Source organism: Lipotes vexillifer, unplaced genomic scaffold, assembly GCF_000442215.2.
Source record: "Lipotes vexillifer unplaced genomic scaffold, Lipotes_vexillifer_v1.1 scaffold1158, whole genome shotgun sequence".
Lineage (NCBI taxonomy): Eukaryota > Metazoa > Chordata > Mammalia > Artiodactyla > Lipotidae > Lipotes > Lipotes vexillifer.
In genome coordinates this window covers 854181-875742 of record NW_006793745.1, presented here as the reverse complement: position 1 = coordinate 875742, position 21562 = coordinate 854181, and the positions used below count along the sequence as shown (strand labels likewise).

The 21562-nt window shown below is 36.4% G+C and overlaps 1 protein-coding gene across 1 annotated transcript in view; it reads right to left on the bottom strand.

Annotated features, from left to right (window-relative positions):
- Window positions 1–21562, bottom strand: part of CHMP3 (charged multivesicular body protein 3) — a 72028-nt gene that overhangs the window by 36911 nt on the left and 13555 nt on the right. Inside the window, exon 2 of the mRNA XM_007466733.1 lies at window positions 10894–10954. Within this exon, the coding sequence (XP_007466795.1) occupies window positions 10894–10954 (61 nt within the window). The remainder of the gene's footprint in view (window positions 1–10893; window positions 10955–21562) is intronic.

Sequence of the window (21562 nt, the reverse complement as noted above, 5' to 3'; positions counted from 1 at the left end):
GTGGGGGGAGGGAAGGATTGGGAGTTTGGGATTAGCAGATGCAAACCATTATATATAGAATGGATAAACAACAAGGTTCTACTGTATAGCACAGAAAACTATATTCAATATCCTGTGATAAACCATAATGAAAAGGAATATGAAAAAGAATATCTACATAACTGAATCACTTTGCTGTACAGCAGAAATTAACACATTGTTAATCAACTATACTTCCATAAAATTTTTTTAAATGGTCAACTTCTGTTATGTATAGTCTAATGTAATAAATAAAACGGCAGCAAGAATACTATGATTCATTTATAAACAAGTATTTGTATGTAAGTACAAATACAGACAGAAATGTATCTGAAACAATGATCACCAAAATGCTTGTGGCTGTTATCTCTGGGTGGTAGGATTTCAGAGTGATTTTAACTTTCTTATTTATACTTTTCGGCATCAGTGTGTGTATTATTACCTTTATAGTCATGGGGGTAAAAACGCAAGCTAACTATGTTCATTTGAGGAGAGGGGCAAAATGAATGTTCTAAATTCACTCCAGTATTGCCTATTATGAGTGCTCTAAATGTGTTACATTTGACTGAAAGCTAAAAATGTGGACTACCTTGAGTCCTCCATAAGAAGATAAGAACTACTTGTGGTTATACTTTGCTTTAAGTTACTATTATTTTTCTTTAAATGTTTTACTGAAGTATATCACACGTACATACATATATCACACACATAACCATAAAGCCACATAAACTGTCACAAATTAAACACACCCATGTAACTAGGAATCAGATGAAGAAACAAAATATTACCAACATAACATGAAGTCCTTTTATGTCCCTACTAATTCACTATGCCCCCAACAAGGGAAACCAATATCCTGACTTCTAAGATCATAGAACAGGCTTGCAAGTACTCTTTTTTTCACTAATATATTCTTTAAATCCATTCACCTTGACTGCTAACATAAAACCAAATGAGGATTGGTTCAAGATGGTGGAGTAGAGGGACACGCGCTCACTCCCTCTTGCGAGAGCACCGGAATCACAACTAACTGCTGAACAATCATTGATAGGAAGACACTGGAACTCACCAAAAAAGAGACCTCACATCCAAAGACAAAGGAGAAGCCACAATGAGATGGTAGGCGGGGCACAATCACAATAAAATCAAATCCCATAACCACTGGGTGGGTGACTCATAAACTGGAGAACACTTATACCACAGAAGTCCACCCACTGGAGTGAAGGTTCTGAGCCCCACATCAGGCTTCCCAACCTGGGGGTCAGCAACGGGAGGAGGAATTCCCAGAGAATCAGACTTTGAAGCCTAGAGGTATTGATTGCAGGACTTCGATAGGACTGGGGGTAACAGAGACTCCACCAGGACCCAGGGGGAAGGAGCAGTGACCCCATAGGAGACTGAACCAGACCTGCCTACTAGTGTCAGAGGGTCTCCTGCAGAGGTGGGGGTGGCTGTGGCTCACTGCCGAGACAAGGGCACTGGCAGCAGAAGTTCTGGGAAGTACTCATTGGCATACGCCCTCCCGGAGTCTGCCATTAGCCTTACCAAAGAGCTGTAGGCTCCAGGGCTGGGTTGCCTCAGGCCAAACAACCAACAGGGAGGGAACTCAGCCCCACCCAACAGCAGACAAGCAGATTAAAGTTTTACTAAGCTCTGCCCACCAGAGCAACACCCAGATCTACCCACCACAGTCCCTCCCATCAGGACTTGCACAAGCCTCTTAGATAGCCTCATCCACCAGAGGGCAGACAGCAGAAACAAGAACTACAGTCCTGCAGCCTGTGGAGTGAAAACCACATTCACAGAAAGAAAGACAATATGCAAAGGCAGAGGACTATGTACCAGATGAAGGAACAAGATAAAACTCCAGAAAAACAACTAAATGAGTGGAGATAGGCAACTTCCCAGAAAAAGACTTCAGAATAACAATAGTGAAGATGATCCAGGACCTCAGAAAGAGAATGGAGGTGAAGATCGAGAAGATGCAAGAAATGTTTAACAAAGACCTAGAAGAATTAAAGAACAAACAAACAGAGGTGAACAATACAATAACTGAAATGAAAAATATACTAGAAGGAATCAATAGCAGAATAACTGAGGCAGAAGAATGGATAAGTGACCTGGAAGACAGAATGGTGGAAATCACTGCCACGGAAAAGAATAAAGAATGAAAAGAAGTGAAGACAACCTAAGAGACCTCTGGGACAACATTAAATGCACGAACATTCGCATTATAGGGGTCCCAGAAGGAGAAGAGAGAAAGCACCCGAGAAAATATTTGAAGAGATTATAGTTGAAAACTTCCCTAACATGGGAAAGGAAATAGCCACCCAACTCCAGGAAGTGCAGAGAATCCCAGGCAGGATAAACCCAAGGAGAAACACACCAAGACACATAGTAGTCAAACTGACAAAAATTACAAAGAAAAATTATTAAACGCAACAAGGGAAAAATGACAAATAACATACAAGGGAACTCCCATAAGGTTAACAGCTGATTTCTCAGCAGAAACCCTACAAGCCAGAAGGGAGTGGCATGATATACTTAAAGTAATGAAAGGGAAGAACCTACAACCAAGATTACTCTACCCAGCAAGGATCTCATTCAGATTTGATGGAGAAATCAAAAGCTTCAGCACCACCAAACCAGCTCTACAACAAATGCCAAAGGAACTTCTCTAAGTAGGAAACATGAGAGAAGTAAAGCACCTATAGAAACAAACCCAAAACAATTAAGAATATGGTAAGAGGAACACACATATCGATAATTACCTTAAATGTGAATGGATTAAATGCTCCAACCGAAAGACACAGGCTCGCTGAATGGATACAAAAACAAGATCCGTATATATGCTGTCTACAAGAGACCCACTTCAGAACTAGGGGAACATACAGACTGAAAGTCATGGAAAAAGATATTCCACGCAAATGGGATGGAAAAAGATATTCCATGCAAATGGAAATCAAAAGAAAGCTGGAATAGCAATACTCATATCAGATAAAATAGATTTTAAAATAAAGAATGTTACAAGAGACAAGGAAGGACACTACATAATGATCAAAGGATCAATCCAAGAAGATATAACAATCATAAATATATATGCACCCAACACAGGAGCACCTCAATACATAAGGCAAATGCTAACAGCTATAAGAGGGAATCAACAGTAACAAAATAATAGCGGGGGACTTTAACACCTCACTTACACCAATGAACAGATCATCCAGACAGAAAAATAAGGAAACAAAAGCTTTAAATGACACAAGAGACCAAACAGATTTAATTCATATTTATAGGACATTCCATCCAAAAACAGCAGATTACACTTTCGTTTCAACTGAACACAGAACACTGTCCAGGATAGATCACATCTTGGCTCACAGATCAAGCCTTGGTAAATGTAAGAACACTGAAATCCTACCAAGCATTTTTCTGACCACAACACTATGAGATTAGAAATAAATTTCAGGGAAAAAAACGTAAAAAACACAAACACATGGAGGCTAAGCAATACATTACTAAGTAACCAAGAGATCACTGAAGAAATCAAAGAGGAAATCAAAAAATACCTAGAGACAAATGACAACAAAAACACGATGATCCAAACGATGCAGCAAAAGCAGTTCTAAGAGAGAAGTTTATAGCAATACAATCCTACCTCAAGAAACAAGAAAAATCTCAAATAAACAATCTAACCTTACACCTAAAGGAACTAGAGAAAGAAGAACAAAAAATCCCCAAAGTTAGTAGAAGGAAAGAAATCAAGATCAGAGCAGAAATAAATGGAATACAAACAAAGAAAACAATAGCAAAGATCAATAAAACTAAAAGCTGGTTCTTTGAGAAGATAAACAAAACTGATAAACCTTTAGCCACACTCATCAAGAGGGAGAGGACTCAAATCAATAAAATTAGAAATGAAAAAGGAGAAGTTACAATGGACACTGCAGAAATACAAAGCATAAGAGACTACTACAAGCAACTCTTGCCAATAAAGTGGACAACCTGGAAGAAATGGACAAATTCTTAGAAATGTATAAGCTTCCAGGACTGAATCAGGAAGAAATAGAAAATATGAACTGACTAATCACAAGTAATGAAATTGAAACTGTGATTTAAAATCTTGCAACAAAGAAAATTCCAGGACCAGATTGCTTCCCAGGTAAATGCTATCAAACATTTAGAGAAGAGCTAACACCCATCCTTCTCAAACTCTTCTAAAAAAACTGCAGAGGAAGAAACACTCCCAAACTCATTCTACGAGGCCACCATCACCCTGATACCAAAACCAGACAAAGACACTACAAAAAGAGGAAATCACAGACCAATATCACTGATGAATATAGATGCAAAAATCCTCAACAAAATACTAGTAAACAGAATCCAACAACACATTAAAAGGATCATATACCATGATCAAGTGGGATTTATCCCAGGTATGCAAGGATTCTTCAATATATGTAAATCAATCCATGTGATCCACCGTGTTAACAAACTGAAGAAGAAAAACCATACGGTCATCTCAATAGATGCAGAAAAAGCTTTTGACAAAATTCAACCCCCATTTATGAAAAAAACTCTCCAGAGAGTGGGCATAGAGGGAACCTACCTCAACATAATAAAGTCCATGTACGACAAACCCACAGCAAACATCATTCTCAATGGTGAAAAACTAAAAGTATTTCCTCTAAGATCAGGAACAAGACAAGGATGTCCACTCTCATCACTATTATTCAACATAGCTTTGGAAGTCCTAGTCACAGCAATCAGAGAAGAAAAATAAATAAAAGGAATACAAATTGAAAAAGAAGTAAAACTGTCACTACCTGCAGATGACAATGACACTATACATAGAGCATCCTAAAGATGCCACCAGAAAACTACTAGAGCTAATCAATGAATTTGGTAAAGTTGCAGGATACAAAATTATTGCACAGAAATCTCTTGCCTTCCTATACACTAACAACAAAAGATCAGAAAGAGAAATTAAGGCAACACTCCCATTTACCACCGCAACAAAAAGAATAAAATACCTAGGAATAAACCTACCTAGAGAGACAAAACACCTGTATGCAGAAAACTATAAGACACTGATGAAAGAAATTAAAGATGATACAAACAGATGGAGAGATATACCATGTTCTTGGATTGGAAGAATCAATATTGTGAAAATGACTATACTACCCAAAGCAATCTACAGATTCAATGCAATGCCTATCAAATTAGCAATGGCATTTTTTACAGAATTTGAACAAAAAAATCTTAAAATTTGTATGGAGACACAAAAGACCCCCAATAGCCAAAGCAATCTTGAGGGAAAGAAACAGACCTGGAGGAATCAGACTCCCTGACTTCACACTATTCCACAAAGCTACTGTAATCAAAATAGTACGGTACTGTCACAAAACCAGACACACAGATCAATGGAAAAGAATAGGGAGCCCAGAAATGAACCACACGCTTATGGTCAATTTGTCTATGACAAAGGAGGCAAGGATATACAATGGAGAAAAGACAGTCTCTTCAATAAGTGGGGCTGTGAAAATTGGACAGCTACATGTAAAAGATTGAAATTAGAACACTCCCTAACACCACACAGAAAAATAAACTCAAAATGGATTAAAGACCTAAACGTAAAACCAGACAGTATAAAACTCTTAGCAGAAAACAAAGGAAGAACACTCTTTGACATAAATCACAGCAAGACCTTTTTGGACCCACCTCCCAGAGTAATGGAAATAAAAACAAAAATAAACAAGTGGGACCTAATGAAACTTAAAATCTTTTGCACAGCAAAGGAAACCATAAAAAAGATGAAAAGACAACCCTCAGAATGGGAGAAAATATTTGCAAACAAATCAACCGGCAAAGGATCAATCTCCGAAATATATCAACAGCTCATGCAGCTCAATATGAGAAAAACAAACAACCCAATTCTAAAATATGTAGAAGACCTAAATAGACATTTATCCAAAGAAGACACACAGATGGTCAAGAGGCACATGAAAAGCTGCTCAACATCACTAATTACTAGAGAAATGCAAATCAAAACTACAATGAGGTATCACCTCACATCGGTTAGAATGGGCATCATCAGAAAACCTACAAACAACAAATGTTGGAGAGGGTGTGGAGAATAGGGCACCCTCTTGCATTGTTGGTGGGAATGTAAACTGATACAGCCACTATGGAGAACAGTATGGAGGTTCCTTAAAAAACTAAAGATAGAATTACCACATGACCCAACAATCCTACTACTGGGCATATACCCACAGAAAACTGTAATTCAAACAGACACATGCACCCTGATGTTCACTGCAGCACTATTTACAATAGCCAGGTCATGGAAGCAACCTAAATGTCCATTGACAGACGAACGGGTAAAGAAGATGTGGTACATGTATACGATGGAGTATTACTCAGCCATAACAAGGAATGAAATTGGGTCATTTGTAGAGATGTGGATGGACCTAGAGACGGTCATAGAGTGAAGTAAGTAAGAGAGAGAAAAACAAATATCGTATATTAACATATATATGTGGAATCTAGAAAAATGGTACAGATGAAGCGGTTTGCAGGGCAGAAATAGAGACACAGATGTAGAGAACAAACGTATGGACACCAAGGGGGGAAAGCAGGGGCTGGGGTGGTGGTGGGATGAATTGGGAGATTGGGATTGACATATACACTAATATGTATAAAACAGATAACTAATAAGAACCTGCTGTATAAAAATAAATAAAATTCAAATCAAAGACTAAATAAAGCTATGTAATCTAAAAAGAAAAAAACCAAAAACACAAAAAAACAAATGAGACTTTGAAAGTGTTTCAGTGGTAAACCTTCATATGCAAGTAACATTTAAAGCAATCACATTATTTCAAAGTTATACTTTGTCTAAAGTAACCCCCACCCTCCTTTTTTGGTATCACCATAAATGTAGTAAATTGTCTACTATATGCCAAGTACTGTCCTAAACATTTTACATACATTCACAGATTTAATTGTCAGTACAGTTCTGTGAGATTCAAAGAATTTTAATAGGGACAGGTGGCTAATTGATAGCAGTGATGGTTTAAATCTGGTAGTGTAAGGACTCCAAAACCCACTATTATTTTTCTGATATCATGTTAGTTAGTTAGTTAACTAATAAATTGCTATGAATGAGAAATAACAGGAACCACGAGGAGAAAGACAGAGCTTGAAGATCATTTAACCAGATAAATGAGCTATGGATGTAAGAAGGTGTACAATAAGCAAAGCACAACAAGGTTTGTGAGACACTAACTGAATTTATGTGGTTTCTAAAGATGACATGAATCAATTGTGCTATTACTGTCATACTGCTTAGTTCTACATATGTTTTATGCCCCATATTATTATTTTTACTTTAAACAGTCAATAATTATTAAAAAGAAACTTTTAAAAGAGAAAAACATTATATTACTTACATACTTATAATTTCCAGCATGCTTCATTCCTCTGGGTAAATCCAAATTTGTATCTGGTATGATTTTCCTTCAGCTTACAACTTCCTTTAACATTTCTCATACTGTAGACCTACTAGCAACAAATTCTCTTGGCTTTTTATACAAGTATCTTTACTTCACCTTTGAATGCTGTTTTCATTGGACTCAGAATTCTAGGATAACGTGGGGATTTTTCTTTTATCGTATCAAAGATGTTTTGGTTTGTACTTTTTCTAATAATACAATTTTAATCATTACCCTTTCCTCAGACTGTTTTATCTCTTTATTGTTACCTTTCAGTAATTTGCTTATGATACGTCCTGGCAAGGTTTTCTTTGTGTTTATCCCATTTGAAATTGGAGTTCCTTGGATCTGTGGGTTTACAGTTTTCATCAGCTATTATATCATGTGATCCTTTCTGGGCTCTTTTCCTTCTGACACTCTGTTTTGTTTTTTTTTTTTTTTTTTTTTTTTTTTACTTTTTTCTCTCAGTACTGCAGTTTGGATAGTTTGTATTACTATCTTTGATTTCACTGATCTTGTTTTCTGTAGTGTATAATCTGCTTGTTCAACCCATTCAGTGAAGCTTTCATTTTACTTCACTTTATTCTAGATCTTTCATCTAAGTTCTACTTTGTTCTTTTCAATATCTTCTATTTACCTCTTCATTATGTTCATGTTTTCCTTTGAAACATATGTTCATTATGTTTTCCTCTAAATCCCTCAACATATTTATAATAGCTGTTTAAAATCCCTGTCTGTTTATTCATTTGATCATCTATTTTTTTTCTGGGTCTATTTATATTTCCTGACTTTTCTCTTGATTTTGGGTCACACTTTCCTAGTAACTTTTCATTGGATGTTGAACACTCTAAATGTTTCATTTTGGGGTATCTGCAATTTTGGTAGTTCAGCCTTAAAGAGCTTTAAAGAATGTTCAGCTTTATTTTGGTAGTTCAGCTTTCAAGACTTCTTTTAATTTTTATTTATTTTTATTTTATTTTTTAAGTTAATTTTTATTGGAGTATAGTTGCTTTACAATGTTGTGTTAGTTTCTACTGTACAACAAAGTGAATCAGCTCTACATATATATATATATATATATATCCCCTCTTTTTTGGATTTCCTTCCCATTTAGGTCACCACAGAGCACTGAGTAGAGTTCCTGTGCTATATAGTAACAGATCTGCTTTTAAGCTTTGTTGGTGTGGGTGTATGGTAGCCTTTAAGCTAGGGCTACTTTCACCTTAATATTAAGGCATGACCCTTCTGCAGTCTCTACTGAATGCCCCAGATATTCAACAAAGTCTCTTTACTGTGTCTGGTCAGAACTCTACCATCTCTCAATCCTCTGTTAACTCTGGGAACTGTTTAGCTTATAGCCTCCTCCTGGTAGTTGTTCTGTCCCCAGTAACTGTTCTTTGCCTAGCCTCCTAAAATCTCATTCTAAGTATGCACAGCTTAGTAGTCAGCTAAAGACTCAATGGGATCCTATGCGGATATTTACAGCTTTTTCTTTGGATATTGCTCTTGTTCTGATACTCTGCCCCACAAGTTCCAGCCACTGCAGCCTCCCTGAACCCTAGTCTCTTTCTCCTCAATTCAGTGAGAACACCACACTCTGCTTGGAATCTCCTTCCACATGCTATGATCCAGAAAGTCTCCCTAGGCAGAAAATGAGGACCATATTAGGGCTCTCTCCTTTTGTTTCCCTTTTCTCACTGATAAAAATCCTGCACTGACAGTTATCCAATGTTTGAAAACAGATGTTTCACAGCTTTGGTCCAGTTTTTTCTTTATTTACAATGGAGTGCAAGTTCAAATCCATAACCATTACTCCATCATGGCTATGAATGTAATTCCCCTCTGTCATTATTTTTTATTTATTTACTTTTGGAATATCTTATTTATAAGTATTTTTTCCATTTTTATTTTCTTAATTGAAGTATAGTTGCACAATATTATATAAGTTACAGATGTACAACATAGTGATTCACAATTTGTAAAGGCTTTACTCCATTTACAGTTATAAAATATTGGCTATATTCCCCATGTTGTATAATATATCCTTGTAGCTTATTTTTTTCCTTGTAGCTTATTTTACACCTAATAGTTTGTACATTTTACTTCCCTACCCCTATATTGCTATTCTAATTCTTTTTTAAAAGGAGTGATATGGTGATACCTCTTTTATTAATTTTTCTCCAATCATGAAAGTGTTAAAAATCATAGAAGTTTTAAATGTTACTCTTTGCAAGTCACCTTAGTTTTAAGTAGTACTCAACAATAATCAACTTTATTTAGAAACATATTTTGCTCAATTTACAGCCATGCTAAGATAAACTGTAGTGAAAATGGAACTGCATTCCTTACATACAATTTATTTAATTTGAATTCCATAAAACCATTTCTTTGTAAGTAGGAAGAGGTTTCTTTACTTTTTTTTTCAAATGGCTTAAAACAACAAAAATTTATTCTTTAATTGTGGTGATAATAAGTCTCAAATCGGGACTTCCCTGGTGGTCCAGCAGTTGAGACTCCACGCTCCCAAAGCAGGGGGCCCAGATTCGATCCCTGGTCAGGGAACTAGATCCCACATGCCGCAAACTAAGAGCCTGCATGCCTCAACTAAAAGATCCCGCATGCGACAACGAAGATCCTGTGTGCCGCAACTAAGACCTGGCACAGCCCATTGAATATTAAAAAACAAAAAAGAAGTCTAAAATCCAGGTGTTGGAAGGGCTGTGTTTCTTCTGGAAGCTTCAGGGAAGAATCCATTTCCTTGTCCTTTCTAGTTTCTAGAGGTCAACTGCATTCCTTAGCTTGTGTCTTCTTCCTCCATCTTCAAAGAATAGCACTCTAACATCTGGTTCTGTAGTCACATCTCCTTTTCTCTCACTTTTTCTCAACATACTGCCTCCCTCTTAAAAGGACTCTTATGAGCCCACCCAGATAGCCCAGGATTAATCTCCCCACCTCAAGATCCTTAATTTAATCAAATCTGCAAGTTCCCTTTTGCTATGTAAGGTAACATATTCACAGGTTCTGGGGATTAGGACGTGGACATCTTTGGGAGGTCATAATTCTGTCTACCACAGAATGTGAGCGCCTGCTTTGTTTCCAACAGTAACCTGGACTCTAGGAAATCACAGATGAATGAACATGGCCTCTCCCCCTTGAATAGCTCAATGCCAGGCTGGAGGAAAGATTTTAGTTCTTATCAAATGTAAAGATCTTTGAGTTGATTATATCTTGTTTTTCTTACTATAATTAGAAAGCAAATAATTAGGGCAGCCATAAATAATTAATATAAACTATGTTTTATAGATGTAGATACAGTTTACTTTTATGAACTAATGCAAAATACACCAAGATAAAGAATAGGAGATGTAAAATAATAATTTACCTCTTATTTGCCTGTCAACAACTCTCATTTCCTTTCTTATCTTCAATGACCATTCATTCACCTGGGAAAAATTTTACAAAAGGAATTATAAGAGAAGTCAATACCCCCAATTCACCACATTTTCAAGAATTTTATATTAATTCTACATTTATTCGTGACACAAGCTAGAAATAATATAAACCTATTTTGAAAGAAACAGCCTTAGGGCCAAATTCTTTTTTTTCTTCTCTGGCCAAATTCTGGTTTTTTTTTTCCATCTTTTCATTCACAGTACGTAGAAGTCTCAAACTATTCGAAGATTCCTATCTGAAGGCAGAGTATGAAGCACTTTATACAAGCTCCCCAAGAAAGTTCAGTACCCTGCAGGTATATAAACATTTTTCATGAGGTGCCATGGGCATAGAAAGGTTTTATGGGCATCAGAAGATTTTCAATTTCTATACATAATTATTAAAAAAAAACTGCTCTGCCTGTGTGATAAGAATTCACCTTTTCCTTCTCCCCTTTAACAATTACACTTTTTCATTTTACAGAAGAAATATATTCCTCTAACCTATGTGTCTCTTCTTACCATGATAGGTTTCCCTGAGAGGCAAAACCCCCTGAAGCACTAAACATAGGGCCAACTAGAAATACTGCTATAGGTGTTGAAAAAGTAGTGAATGACTCTAACGATTACCAAATTCTTATGCATTTCTTTCTAATTCTTCAGTTTCAAAAATGAAGGAAAATCTGAGTTATCAGCTGATAAATCATTAAAACTAAATTTTACATTCAATCAATTATTGCTTTTTGGCCTATGACACAGAAGTTCAAAAAACTAAGTGACACTGACACAGAAAAATCCTTTCCACTACCATCTACTTATTTATATTAACAATGCTTCTCATCATCTGAGTCTAATAAAACATAAACTAGGGCTTTCTTCTAGTTGAGGCGCCTCACGATGAGGCTGTCTTCTCTACATCACAGCCATGCCATCCAAGGACCCTCTGCAGTTGGCACAGCCCTTCAGACACAAGAAGATAACCACAGCCATGGCACACTGGCTCCTTAGGTGAATGATGATCCAACCATGCACAGCTACGATACAGCTACAATACAAGTTACTGGTACTGGTTCTGCTTCTGGACAAGGAGCAATTTGCTGGCATGGACCTCGGTGCCTGTGTGAAGGGTGGTGGTCATGCAGCCCAGCTTTTGCAATCCACCAGTCCACCTCCAAAGCCCTGGTGATCTTACTATCAGAAATATGTGGATAGGCTTCCAAAAAGATCAAAGACATCCTCATCCTGTATGACTGGACATCGCTAGTAGCCGCAAATTCAAACATTTGGAGACCCTGGTGTCTGCAATTACTACCAGAAATCCTACCAATAAGCCCATCATGAGGATCAGGGTTCACCTTTATAATAAACAATAAACAATGGCTGTGGGATTTAAGGTAAAAAATAATAAAACAGGAATGGAATTGATGCTAACCCTTTAGCATTCATCCATGAATACATGAACTAAATGGCATTAAAAAATTCATATCCCGGGCTTCCCTAGTGGCGCAGTGGTTGAGAGTCCGCCTGCTGATGCAGGGGACATGGGTTCGTGCCCCGGTCCGGGCAGATCCCACATGCCGCGGAGCGGCTGGGCCCGTGAGCCATGGCCACTGAGCCTGCGTGTCCGGAGCCTGTGCTCTGCAACGGGAGAGGCCACAACAGTGAGAGGCCCGCGTACCGAAAAAAAAAAAAAATTCATATCCTTAAGATGTATTTCCAATAAATTTCACTTTTTAATGACTTTAAAATCATTATTTAACAAAATCTGTAAAATATTTTTCATCAACTTTAATAACTCCACCCAGATGAAATATTAAAGCACTTAGAAATGTATGGTTTTACAATTTTAAAAGTTAATGTTAGGTTTAAATATATACATTTTAAGTGAAATTCACGTAACTATACTTAGCCATTTTTAAAATAAATTTTATTTATTTATTTATTTTTAAAATTTTGGCTGCTTTGGGTCTTTGTTGCTGTGCACAGGCTTTCCTTAGTTGTGGTGAGCGGGGGCTACTCTTTGTTGTGGTGTGCGGGCTTCTCATTTGTGGTGGCTTCTCTTGTTGCGGAGCATGGGCTCTATGCACACGGGCTTCAGTAGCTGTGGCACACAGGCTCAGTAGTTGTGGCACATGGGCTCTAGAGCGCAGGCTCAGTAGTTGTGGCACATGGGCTTAGGTGCTCTGCAGCATGTGGGGTCTTCCTGGACCAGGGCTTGAATCCGTGTCCCCTGCATTGGCAAGCGGATTCTTAACCACTGCACCACCAGGGAAGCCCTACTTAGCCATTTTAAAATGTAAAATTCAGTGGCATTTAGTGTCTTTACAATGCTGTGCAATCACCAACTCCCTATAGCCTCAGAAATTTTTCATTATGTTAGAAGAACACACTATAACCTATAAATAATCTTCCCCTATGACCATCCTCCCTCCCATTCCCTGGCAACAACTAATTTGCTTTTATGTCTTTTGATATGCTTATTTTGATATTTAATACAAAAGAAATCATATAATATGTGGCCTTTTGTGTCTGGCTTCTTTCATTTAGTATAGTGGTTTGAGGTTCATCTATGTTGTACCATGTATCAACATTTTTAGATGTTTTTTTGATGTAGACCATTTTTAAAGCCTTTATTGAATTTGTTACAATACTGCTTCTGTTTTATGTTTTAGTTTTGTGGCTGCGAGGCATGTGGGATCTTAGCTCCCTGACAAGGGATCGAACCCTCACCCCCTGCACTGGAAGGTGAAGTCTTAACCACTGGACCACCAGGGAAGTCCCTATCAACATTTTTTATGGCTGAATAATATTACATTGAGTGTACATACAACACAAATTGTTTATCCATTCACCCAGTGATGGACATTTGGGTTGCTTCCACGTTTTGGTTACTGTGAATAGTGCTGCTATGAACATCTGTATACAAGTATTTGTTTGAGTACCTATTTTCAATTCTTTTGGGTATAAACCTAGGAGTGAAATTGCTGGGTCATATGATAGTTCTATTTTATATTTTTGAGGAACTCCAAAACTTTTTTTCAAAGGGGCTTCACCATTTTACATTCCCACAAGCAATGTACAAGGGTTCCTATTTCTCCACATCCTTATCAACACTTGTTATCTTCCAATTTTTTGATTATAGCCAATCTGTTGGACCTGTTGAAAGAGAATCTCATTATGATGTTGATTTGCATTTCCTTAATGACCAATAAAGTTGAATATCTTTTCATGTGTTTGTTGGCCATTTGTATATCTTCTTTGGAGAAATGTCTATTGATGTCTTCTATCCATTCAGCTGTCTTTTTATTGTTAAGTTATATGAGTACTTTATATATTCTGATAGTAAACCTTTATCAGATATATATTTGCAAATATTTTCTCCCATTCCATAGGTTATCTTTTTACTTTCTTGATAATGTCCTTCGATACACAAAAGCTTTTAATTTTAATCAATTCCAGTTTATCTATTTTTTTCTTCTGTTGCTTGTGCTTTTGGTGTTATAGCAAAAGAATCCATTTCCAGATATGAGGTCATGAAGACTTACCTTTATGTATTTTCTGAGTTTTATAGTTTTAGGTCAAAGACTTTAATTTCTGTCTTTGATCCAAGTTAATTTCTGTATATGGAGTGAGGCAGGGGCCCAGCTTCGTTCCTTTACATGTGGATATCCACTTGTCACAGACCTTGTTGAAGAGACTATCTTTCTCTCACTGAATGATCTTGGCACCCTTATAGAAAATCAACTGGCCACAGATGTATGGGTTTACTTCTGGGATCTCAATCCTATTCCACTGACTGATCTATACATCTATCCTTATGCTAATACCACAGGTTTAGTTACTATAGCTTTATGGTAAGTTTTGGAATCTTGAACTGTGGGTCCTCCGAATTTGTTTTTCTTTATCAGTATGGTTTTGGCTATTTGGAACCTGTTTGTTGTATTCCATGTGAATTTGTGGCTCAACTTTTCCATTTCTGCAAGAAAGGCATTTGGAGTTTTGACAGGCACTGCACTGAATCTGCAGATCACTTTGGTGGTTCAGCCACCTTAACAACATTAAGTCTTGCAATCCATAAACTTGGAATTTCTTCCTGTAATTTTTTGTAGTTTTCAGTGTACAAATGTACTGTTTCCTTGGTTAAATTTATCCCTCAGTATTTTATCATTTTGGATGCTACTGTAAATGAAATTTTAAAATTTCCCTTTTAGATTTTTCATTGCTAGTGTAAAAAACACAACTGATTTTTCAAATATTTACCTTGAAAGCTGCAACTCTGCTGAATTCACTTATAACTAATTTTCTGGTGCACGAGGAATCTTTAGCATATTCTGTCTGTGGAATCATGTTATCTGCAAATTAATAGGTTTACTTCTTATCCGTGTGGGTGCTTTTTATTCCTTTCTGTTGCTCAACTGCTCTGGCCAGGACTTCTAATGCAATGTTGATTAGTAGCGACAAAATCTGGTGTCTTTGTCTTGTTCCTGATCTTAGGGAAAAAGCTTTCAGTCTTTCATAATTTATAATGTATAATGAAATATAAGGTTAGCTGTAGATTTTCATAAATGCCCTTTATCATGTTAGGGAAGTTCCCTTCTATTCCTAGTTTGCTGAGTGTTTTTATCATAAAAAGTATTTACATATTTTTGTCCCAAGTATAATTATTTCAGGCATAAAAGTATTACATTAGGAGAAATCTATGGGAGAAAGTGGAATAGAAAAAAAATAAGAGATTCTTGTTCAAAGAGAAAAAATAATGAAAACTGTCTGACTATAAATAAAAACTTGCGCATGTATGTTTTAAATGAACATTGATAGGTATCGAATCACTGTGATACTTTTAGAAGTGTCCTAACGATTCTATTGAAACACAACAACATTTACTATATACAAAAAATCATACCATTTGCAACTGTTTAAACTCATGATAAAAATATAAAATATTGATTTACAAATGTCCAAGGGGAACACAGGTACTCAAAATTACTGTAGGTGATACATCCAGAAATATGAAGACACTGTTATAATCTAACCAGAACTTTCAGAAAGAGCAGGAAAGAAAATTCAACGTTCAAACAAATGTTTACTGAGCACCCACTACAACCTGTTCAATGTGCTAGGCACCACTCAATGTGCTAGTGATACAGCAGGAGACAAAATAAAGACTTATGAACCTACATTCTAATGAGGAAAAGCAGACAATAAGCAAATAAACATGTAAATGTATACTAGGTCAGAAAATTAGTGCTAGGGAGAAAAATAAAGCAAGGAAGTAGGACAAGGGGAGTTGGGAAAGGATTACTTTATACGTGAAGATGAAAGAAAGTTCAACGGCTGAGGTGACTTTTGAGCAAAGACCTGAAGACACCTGCAAGGGAACCATGTGACTATCCAGATAGGGGGAGGAGCTATGGCATTTTACTCTGTGTAAGAACAAAAGCCACTAAGACACCTAGGCAAAAGAGTGTCCTTCAATACAGACTAAGGAATGGGGGTACAAGACCAGGTTTGATTAAATAACTTTTTAAATTAATTTATTTATTTATCTTTGGCTGCACTGGGTCTTCGCTGCTGCGCACAGGCTTTCTCTAGTTGAGGTGAGCGGAAGCTACTCTTCGTTGTGGTGCGCAGCTTTCTCATTGTGGTGGCTTCTCTTGTTGCGGACCATGGGCTCTAGGTGTGCAGGCTTCAGTAGTTGTGGCACGTGGGCTCTAGAGCACAGGCTCAGTAGTTGTGGTACATAGGCTTAGTTGCTCCGCAGCATGTGGAATCTTCCCAGACCAAGGCATGAACCCGCGTCCCCTGCATTGGCAGGCAGACTCTCAACCACTGCGCCACCAGGGAAGCCCCTGAACTAGCAACTTTAATAAAACTATTTTCATTTCAGGTTTAGAGAAAAAATATTTATCATCTATTACACATAAATAATCATATAAGGCAGTGAATTACTCCTAATCCTGTATATGATACAGCTAAATCTGTTTAATTTTTTTTTCATGGATCAAAATACTGATTAGCTTCCATTATTTCTGCTTTCAATTGGTAACCTTTGATGATAGCCAATCTACTGGAAGCAATTCAAACTTCAGCAGTTACTGGAATTCCAGGAACAATGCCTAGTATAAATTTCACAATGCAAATTTAAACCTGAAAATGAGGCAGAATGAACAACTGCAGTGGTTTTTAAGCTTGTTTTTAGTAGCAGAATCCTTCAAATACATGTAACATGGAACTCCACAGATACAAAAAAGATTATGATAATGTACATTTACCACGTAGGTTCAGGTTCAAAACTTTTACTAATATAAAGCAATTAAATGAGAATACTCTGTCCCGATGAAAGATAAAACTCTAAATTAGTTGTTACGATGTTATGCCAACTTCAGCATCCAGTGTCTTCCGTATTGTTTTACACGTCTAGTATTGAAAAATTCTAATTCAAAGAGATGAAGAAACTATTTTATTACATCTGTTTACCATTACAGTTACTTAACAATTTGCCTTTTAATTTAAGGCTGTCCACTGTTTAAACGAATCTAGAAGACTGAAAGCAAAGTCATTTAAAAATGGTTGTTTCAAAATTTATTGTTACATTATATAACTGCTCATGTTCATTAAGGGGTGAACATTCAACTTAAGACAATAAGTGGCAACAGTGAAATGACTTTTGTAAAAACGCACTGCTGCATTGTTTGCAGTAGCGAAAGTCTAGAAATTACCTAAATGTATATCAACAGGAGACTAGTTAAACACATTAGAGAATTTCCATAAGTGAACAGTATATTCTAATTAAAGAGAGAAAGGCAATGCACTGAGGACTACCCATGGAATTAATTCTCAAAATATAAATGAAAATAGCAAGGTAAAGAATGCGTACAGTATAATATTACATATGTTAAAGGGAGAGAAAGAGGAAAGAGAGGGAGAGGCTAAAGGAGAGAAGGAAGGAGCAGGAAAGGGGAGGAAGAGAGGGAGGTGAAGAAAAGGGAGAGAGATATATAAATATGTCTCTATACATTCATATATTACGGAATATCGACAGAAAAATCCACAGGAAATTAGGCTGCCTTCAAAGATAGAAACTGAATTAATTTGTGAACAGGAGTGAAAGGGAGATTTACTTTTTCCTGTAATTTAGGTTATTGAATTTTATAATATGTGCAAATACAACCTATTTCAAGAAATACTTCTTTAAAAAAATAACATAAAAACAATTATGAAAAAAGTCCAGGTTCAGAAGCTGCTTTAAATCATCCCTGTTTGGAATAAATACTTTAAAATTCTACCTTGTAACATTAGAATATTCATTAAGACTATTTTTAAAAAATTGTTTTAGATGCCACACAGCCTTCTCTGTTAGACAACTACCCAAAACTTTAAAATAGTTCAATATGAACCCAAATTTTGTTTCACTTTCATAAGTGACAACAAGCAGTTTCTAAAATTAAAAAGTTTTAAAAAGTAAAATGTATGACAAATGATGATAATTGAAGACTAAAGTCAACCTGTCTTCATTATAGGGGAAAATAGTAATTAATTTACCTACTTTTATTTCCAAACCAGAATAACAAGTTTTCTAATTTAGCGCAAAATGTATTTTCATCTCTGTAAAAAGACTTCAATGTTACAAGTAATACACTTCATTGTGAAGGATCACTGTATATCATATATGGGGTAGCAGCTCAGGAAAATGAGAGCAAGAAAGAGAAATGTGCAAATGATACAACACAGAGAAGAATGTTATACACACTTAGTGAGAAAATAAGGATTCAAACAAAGACATTAAAGAAAGGTTTAATCTAAGGGGGGGATAATTTCAAAACGATTTGGAGAGTTCCATCTCTGCCTAGATATAGAAAGCTGAGAAGACCCTCAAGACAGTAAGACAAAGCTGAATGAACTACAAAATAACTTTTCCTGAACCTGTTGAAAAGCTCAGGTCACAAGGCAACAGTGCAGCATGAAATCTAAAGAAAGGCACTTCTAAGAAAAGAGGGAACACCAGCACTGAATCATCTGTGGCATAGCCTGGATGGCAGGCACCTTAAAAGCAACTGAAGAAAATTCAGTTAAATTTCTAAATAAATTGATAAAGTCCAAGTGTGGGTTAGTGGACAGCAAAGAACCTCAGGAGCCACAAGTACAATGGGAGTTCACATCAACTTTCAGGTTCTTCAAATGGAAATGGCATAAAAATGCTGAAACGTACACAAAGAACGCCTTCATTGGCTCACAAAACTTGACACAGCTGAAGAAAGAACCAACAAACTTGAAGAAAAGTCAATAGAAGTTACCCAAACTAAAAAAAAAAGAATAAAATAAAGCAAAGTATCCAAGAGCTATGAGATAATAACAAATGGTCTAACACATGTGTAATTGGTATCCCAGCAGGAAATGAGAGAAGTGAGCGTAAGTATTTGAGAAAACAATGGCTGAAAATTTTCCAAAAATAATGAAAAATATCAAACTACAAATGCAGGAAGCTCAGAGAATCCCAAACAAGGTAAATATCAAAAACAAAACAAAACAAACAAAAAATACAATGTAACACCACACAACACGCCTAAACACATTATATTCAAGATGCTGAAAATCAGATAAAATCTTAAACCCAGCTAGAGAGGAAAAAAGTATGCATTAATGACAAAGGAACGAAGATAAGAAGTACATCAGACTTCTCAAAAGAAACTATGATCAGGAGATAATGGAGAGACATCTTTAAAGTGCTGAGAGAATTTTAAAAATCCTCTCAATCCAAAATTCTATATTGGTGAAAATATCATTCAAAGTGAAGACAACTTCCAGATTCAGCTCTGATATATAGAGATTGGAAGTCATCACTCCCATCCATAAAACAAGGAAAAAAAACAACTTTTCTTTGATTCAACAGAAAACCAAGGTTATAGGGCAAACTGCCATCCTGCAATGTGGAGAGAGAGGTGAATACAGAGAGTGACAGTTGAGATATGCTTACCTGGACCACTGGAAGGAACATTTAAATGGTAATTTCGACTAATTGCTGGTAGATGAGTGTAGACTACCATGAGAATGAAACTCCTAGGGCCCCCAAAACTTTCATGGGCTTTACCTCCAAGAACCACAGAAGTTTCTCATGGTGAAAAACCAAGAAAGATACCCCTGTTTCTCTGGCAGGGAGAAAAGAAAAGTAACCATTCTGAAATATTCACAGTGTTGTTCTTCGTAAAAAAAAAAAAAAAGGCCTATTCTCCAGTAAAACAAACCTTACTAGAGCCTTATCTCACACTGGAGAAGGGCGTTTATCTGACATTATCTGCTTTCTCCTAGTCTTCCTATGTCACTGGGAGTGGGCAGGAAGCTGAGAAACACTTGTGAACACCATGTCCAGGGACACAGGTCACTAAAACACTGAGTTTTAATAAGATTATAGAACGCTTCCAGTCCCCCACACCTTACTACCACACCAACAGGGCTCCAGCATAACAATGCATTAGAGATAAAATAGATGCAAGATGCATGCCCTATCTAAAGAGGAGTTTTTGTGGATGCCCAAGATAACAAGAGAAATAAAAACAAGGACAGTAGAGGAACTTTAAGCCTCTGGCACCTATAGCCGCCAAACCCCTAGCCTGATCACCATAAAACCTCATACTGAAGACCTATTTACCTCATTTCCTATTACCCCCCACATCATGTCGTTTTCAACAAAAAATTACAAAGCATTCTAAAAGACAAGAAAAAGCACAGTCTGAAGAGACAAAGTAAGCATCAGAACCAGACTTAAATATGACATAGATATTGACATTTTCTGGCTCTTGTGGGAAAAGTAAACATTACTCAAGAAGAGACAGTAATGTAACCACAAAGATGGAACCATTAAGGATCAAAAGGAAATGCTTGAAATATAAAACACGTTAATATTATAACAGAAATGAAGAGTGCATTTGACGAGTTCATCAGTACATAAGACATAGCCAAGGAATAGATCAGTGAATCTGAACCAGTGCATAGAAACTTGCAAAACTGAAATGCAATAGGAAAAAGAATGAAAACAAACAGAAGAGGACATCTAAGAACAGTGGACAATTTCAAAAGATGTAACATACACATAATTGAATACCAGAAGGAGAAAAAAAGAGAAAAGAGTACAGAAAAAATATGAAATAATAATGGCTGAGAACTTTCCAAAATTAATGACAGACCCCAAACCATGGATAAAGGAAGCAAAGAGAAGACAAAGTAGGATAAGAATCCAAAAAATGACAACTAGTTATCTCATTTCAAAATGGGGGACATGAGAGCAAAGAGAAAATTTTGAAAGACAGAGAAAAAACATACCTCACCTACAGGGGAACAAAGATAAGAATTACAAAAGACTCCTTGTTAGAAACTATGGAAGCAAGAAGACAGTGGAGTGAGATAAAGTGTTGCAGAAAAAAATCACCAACCTACAATTCTACATCCAGCAAAATTATCTTTCAAAAGAGGAGAAGTAAAGACTTTATCAGACAAACAAAAATCGAGGGAATTCAACACAGCAGATCTAGATTACCAGAAATGTTTTTTAAAAGTTCTTCAGGGAGAAGCAAAATTATACAGGTCAGAAACTGGGACATATATAAAGAAAGAATATTAGGGAAA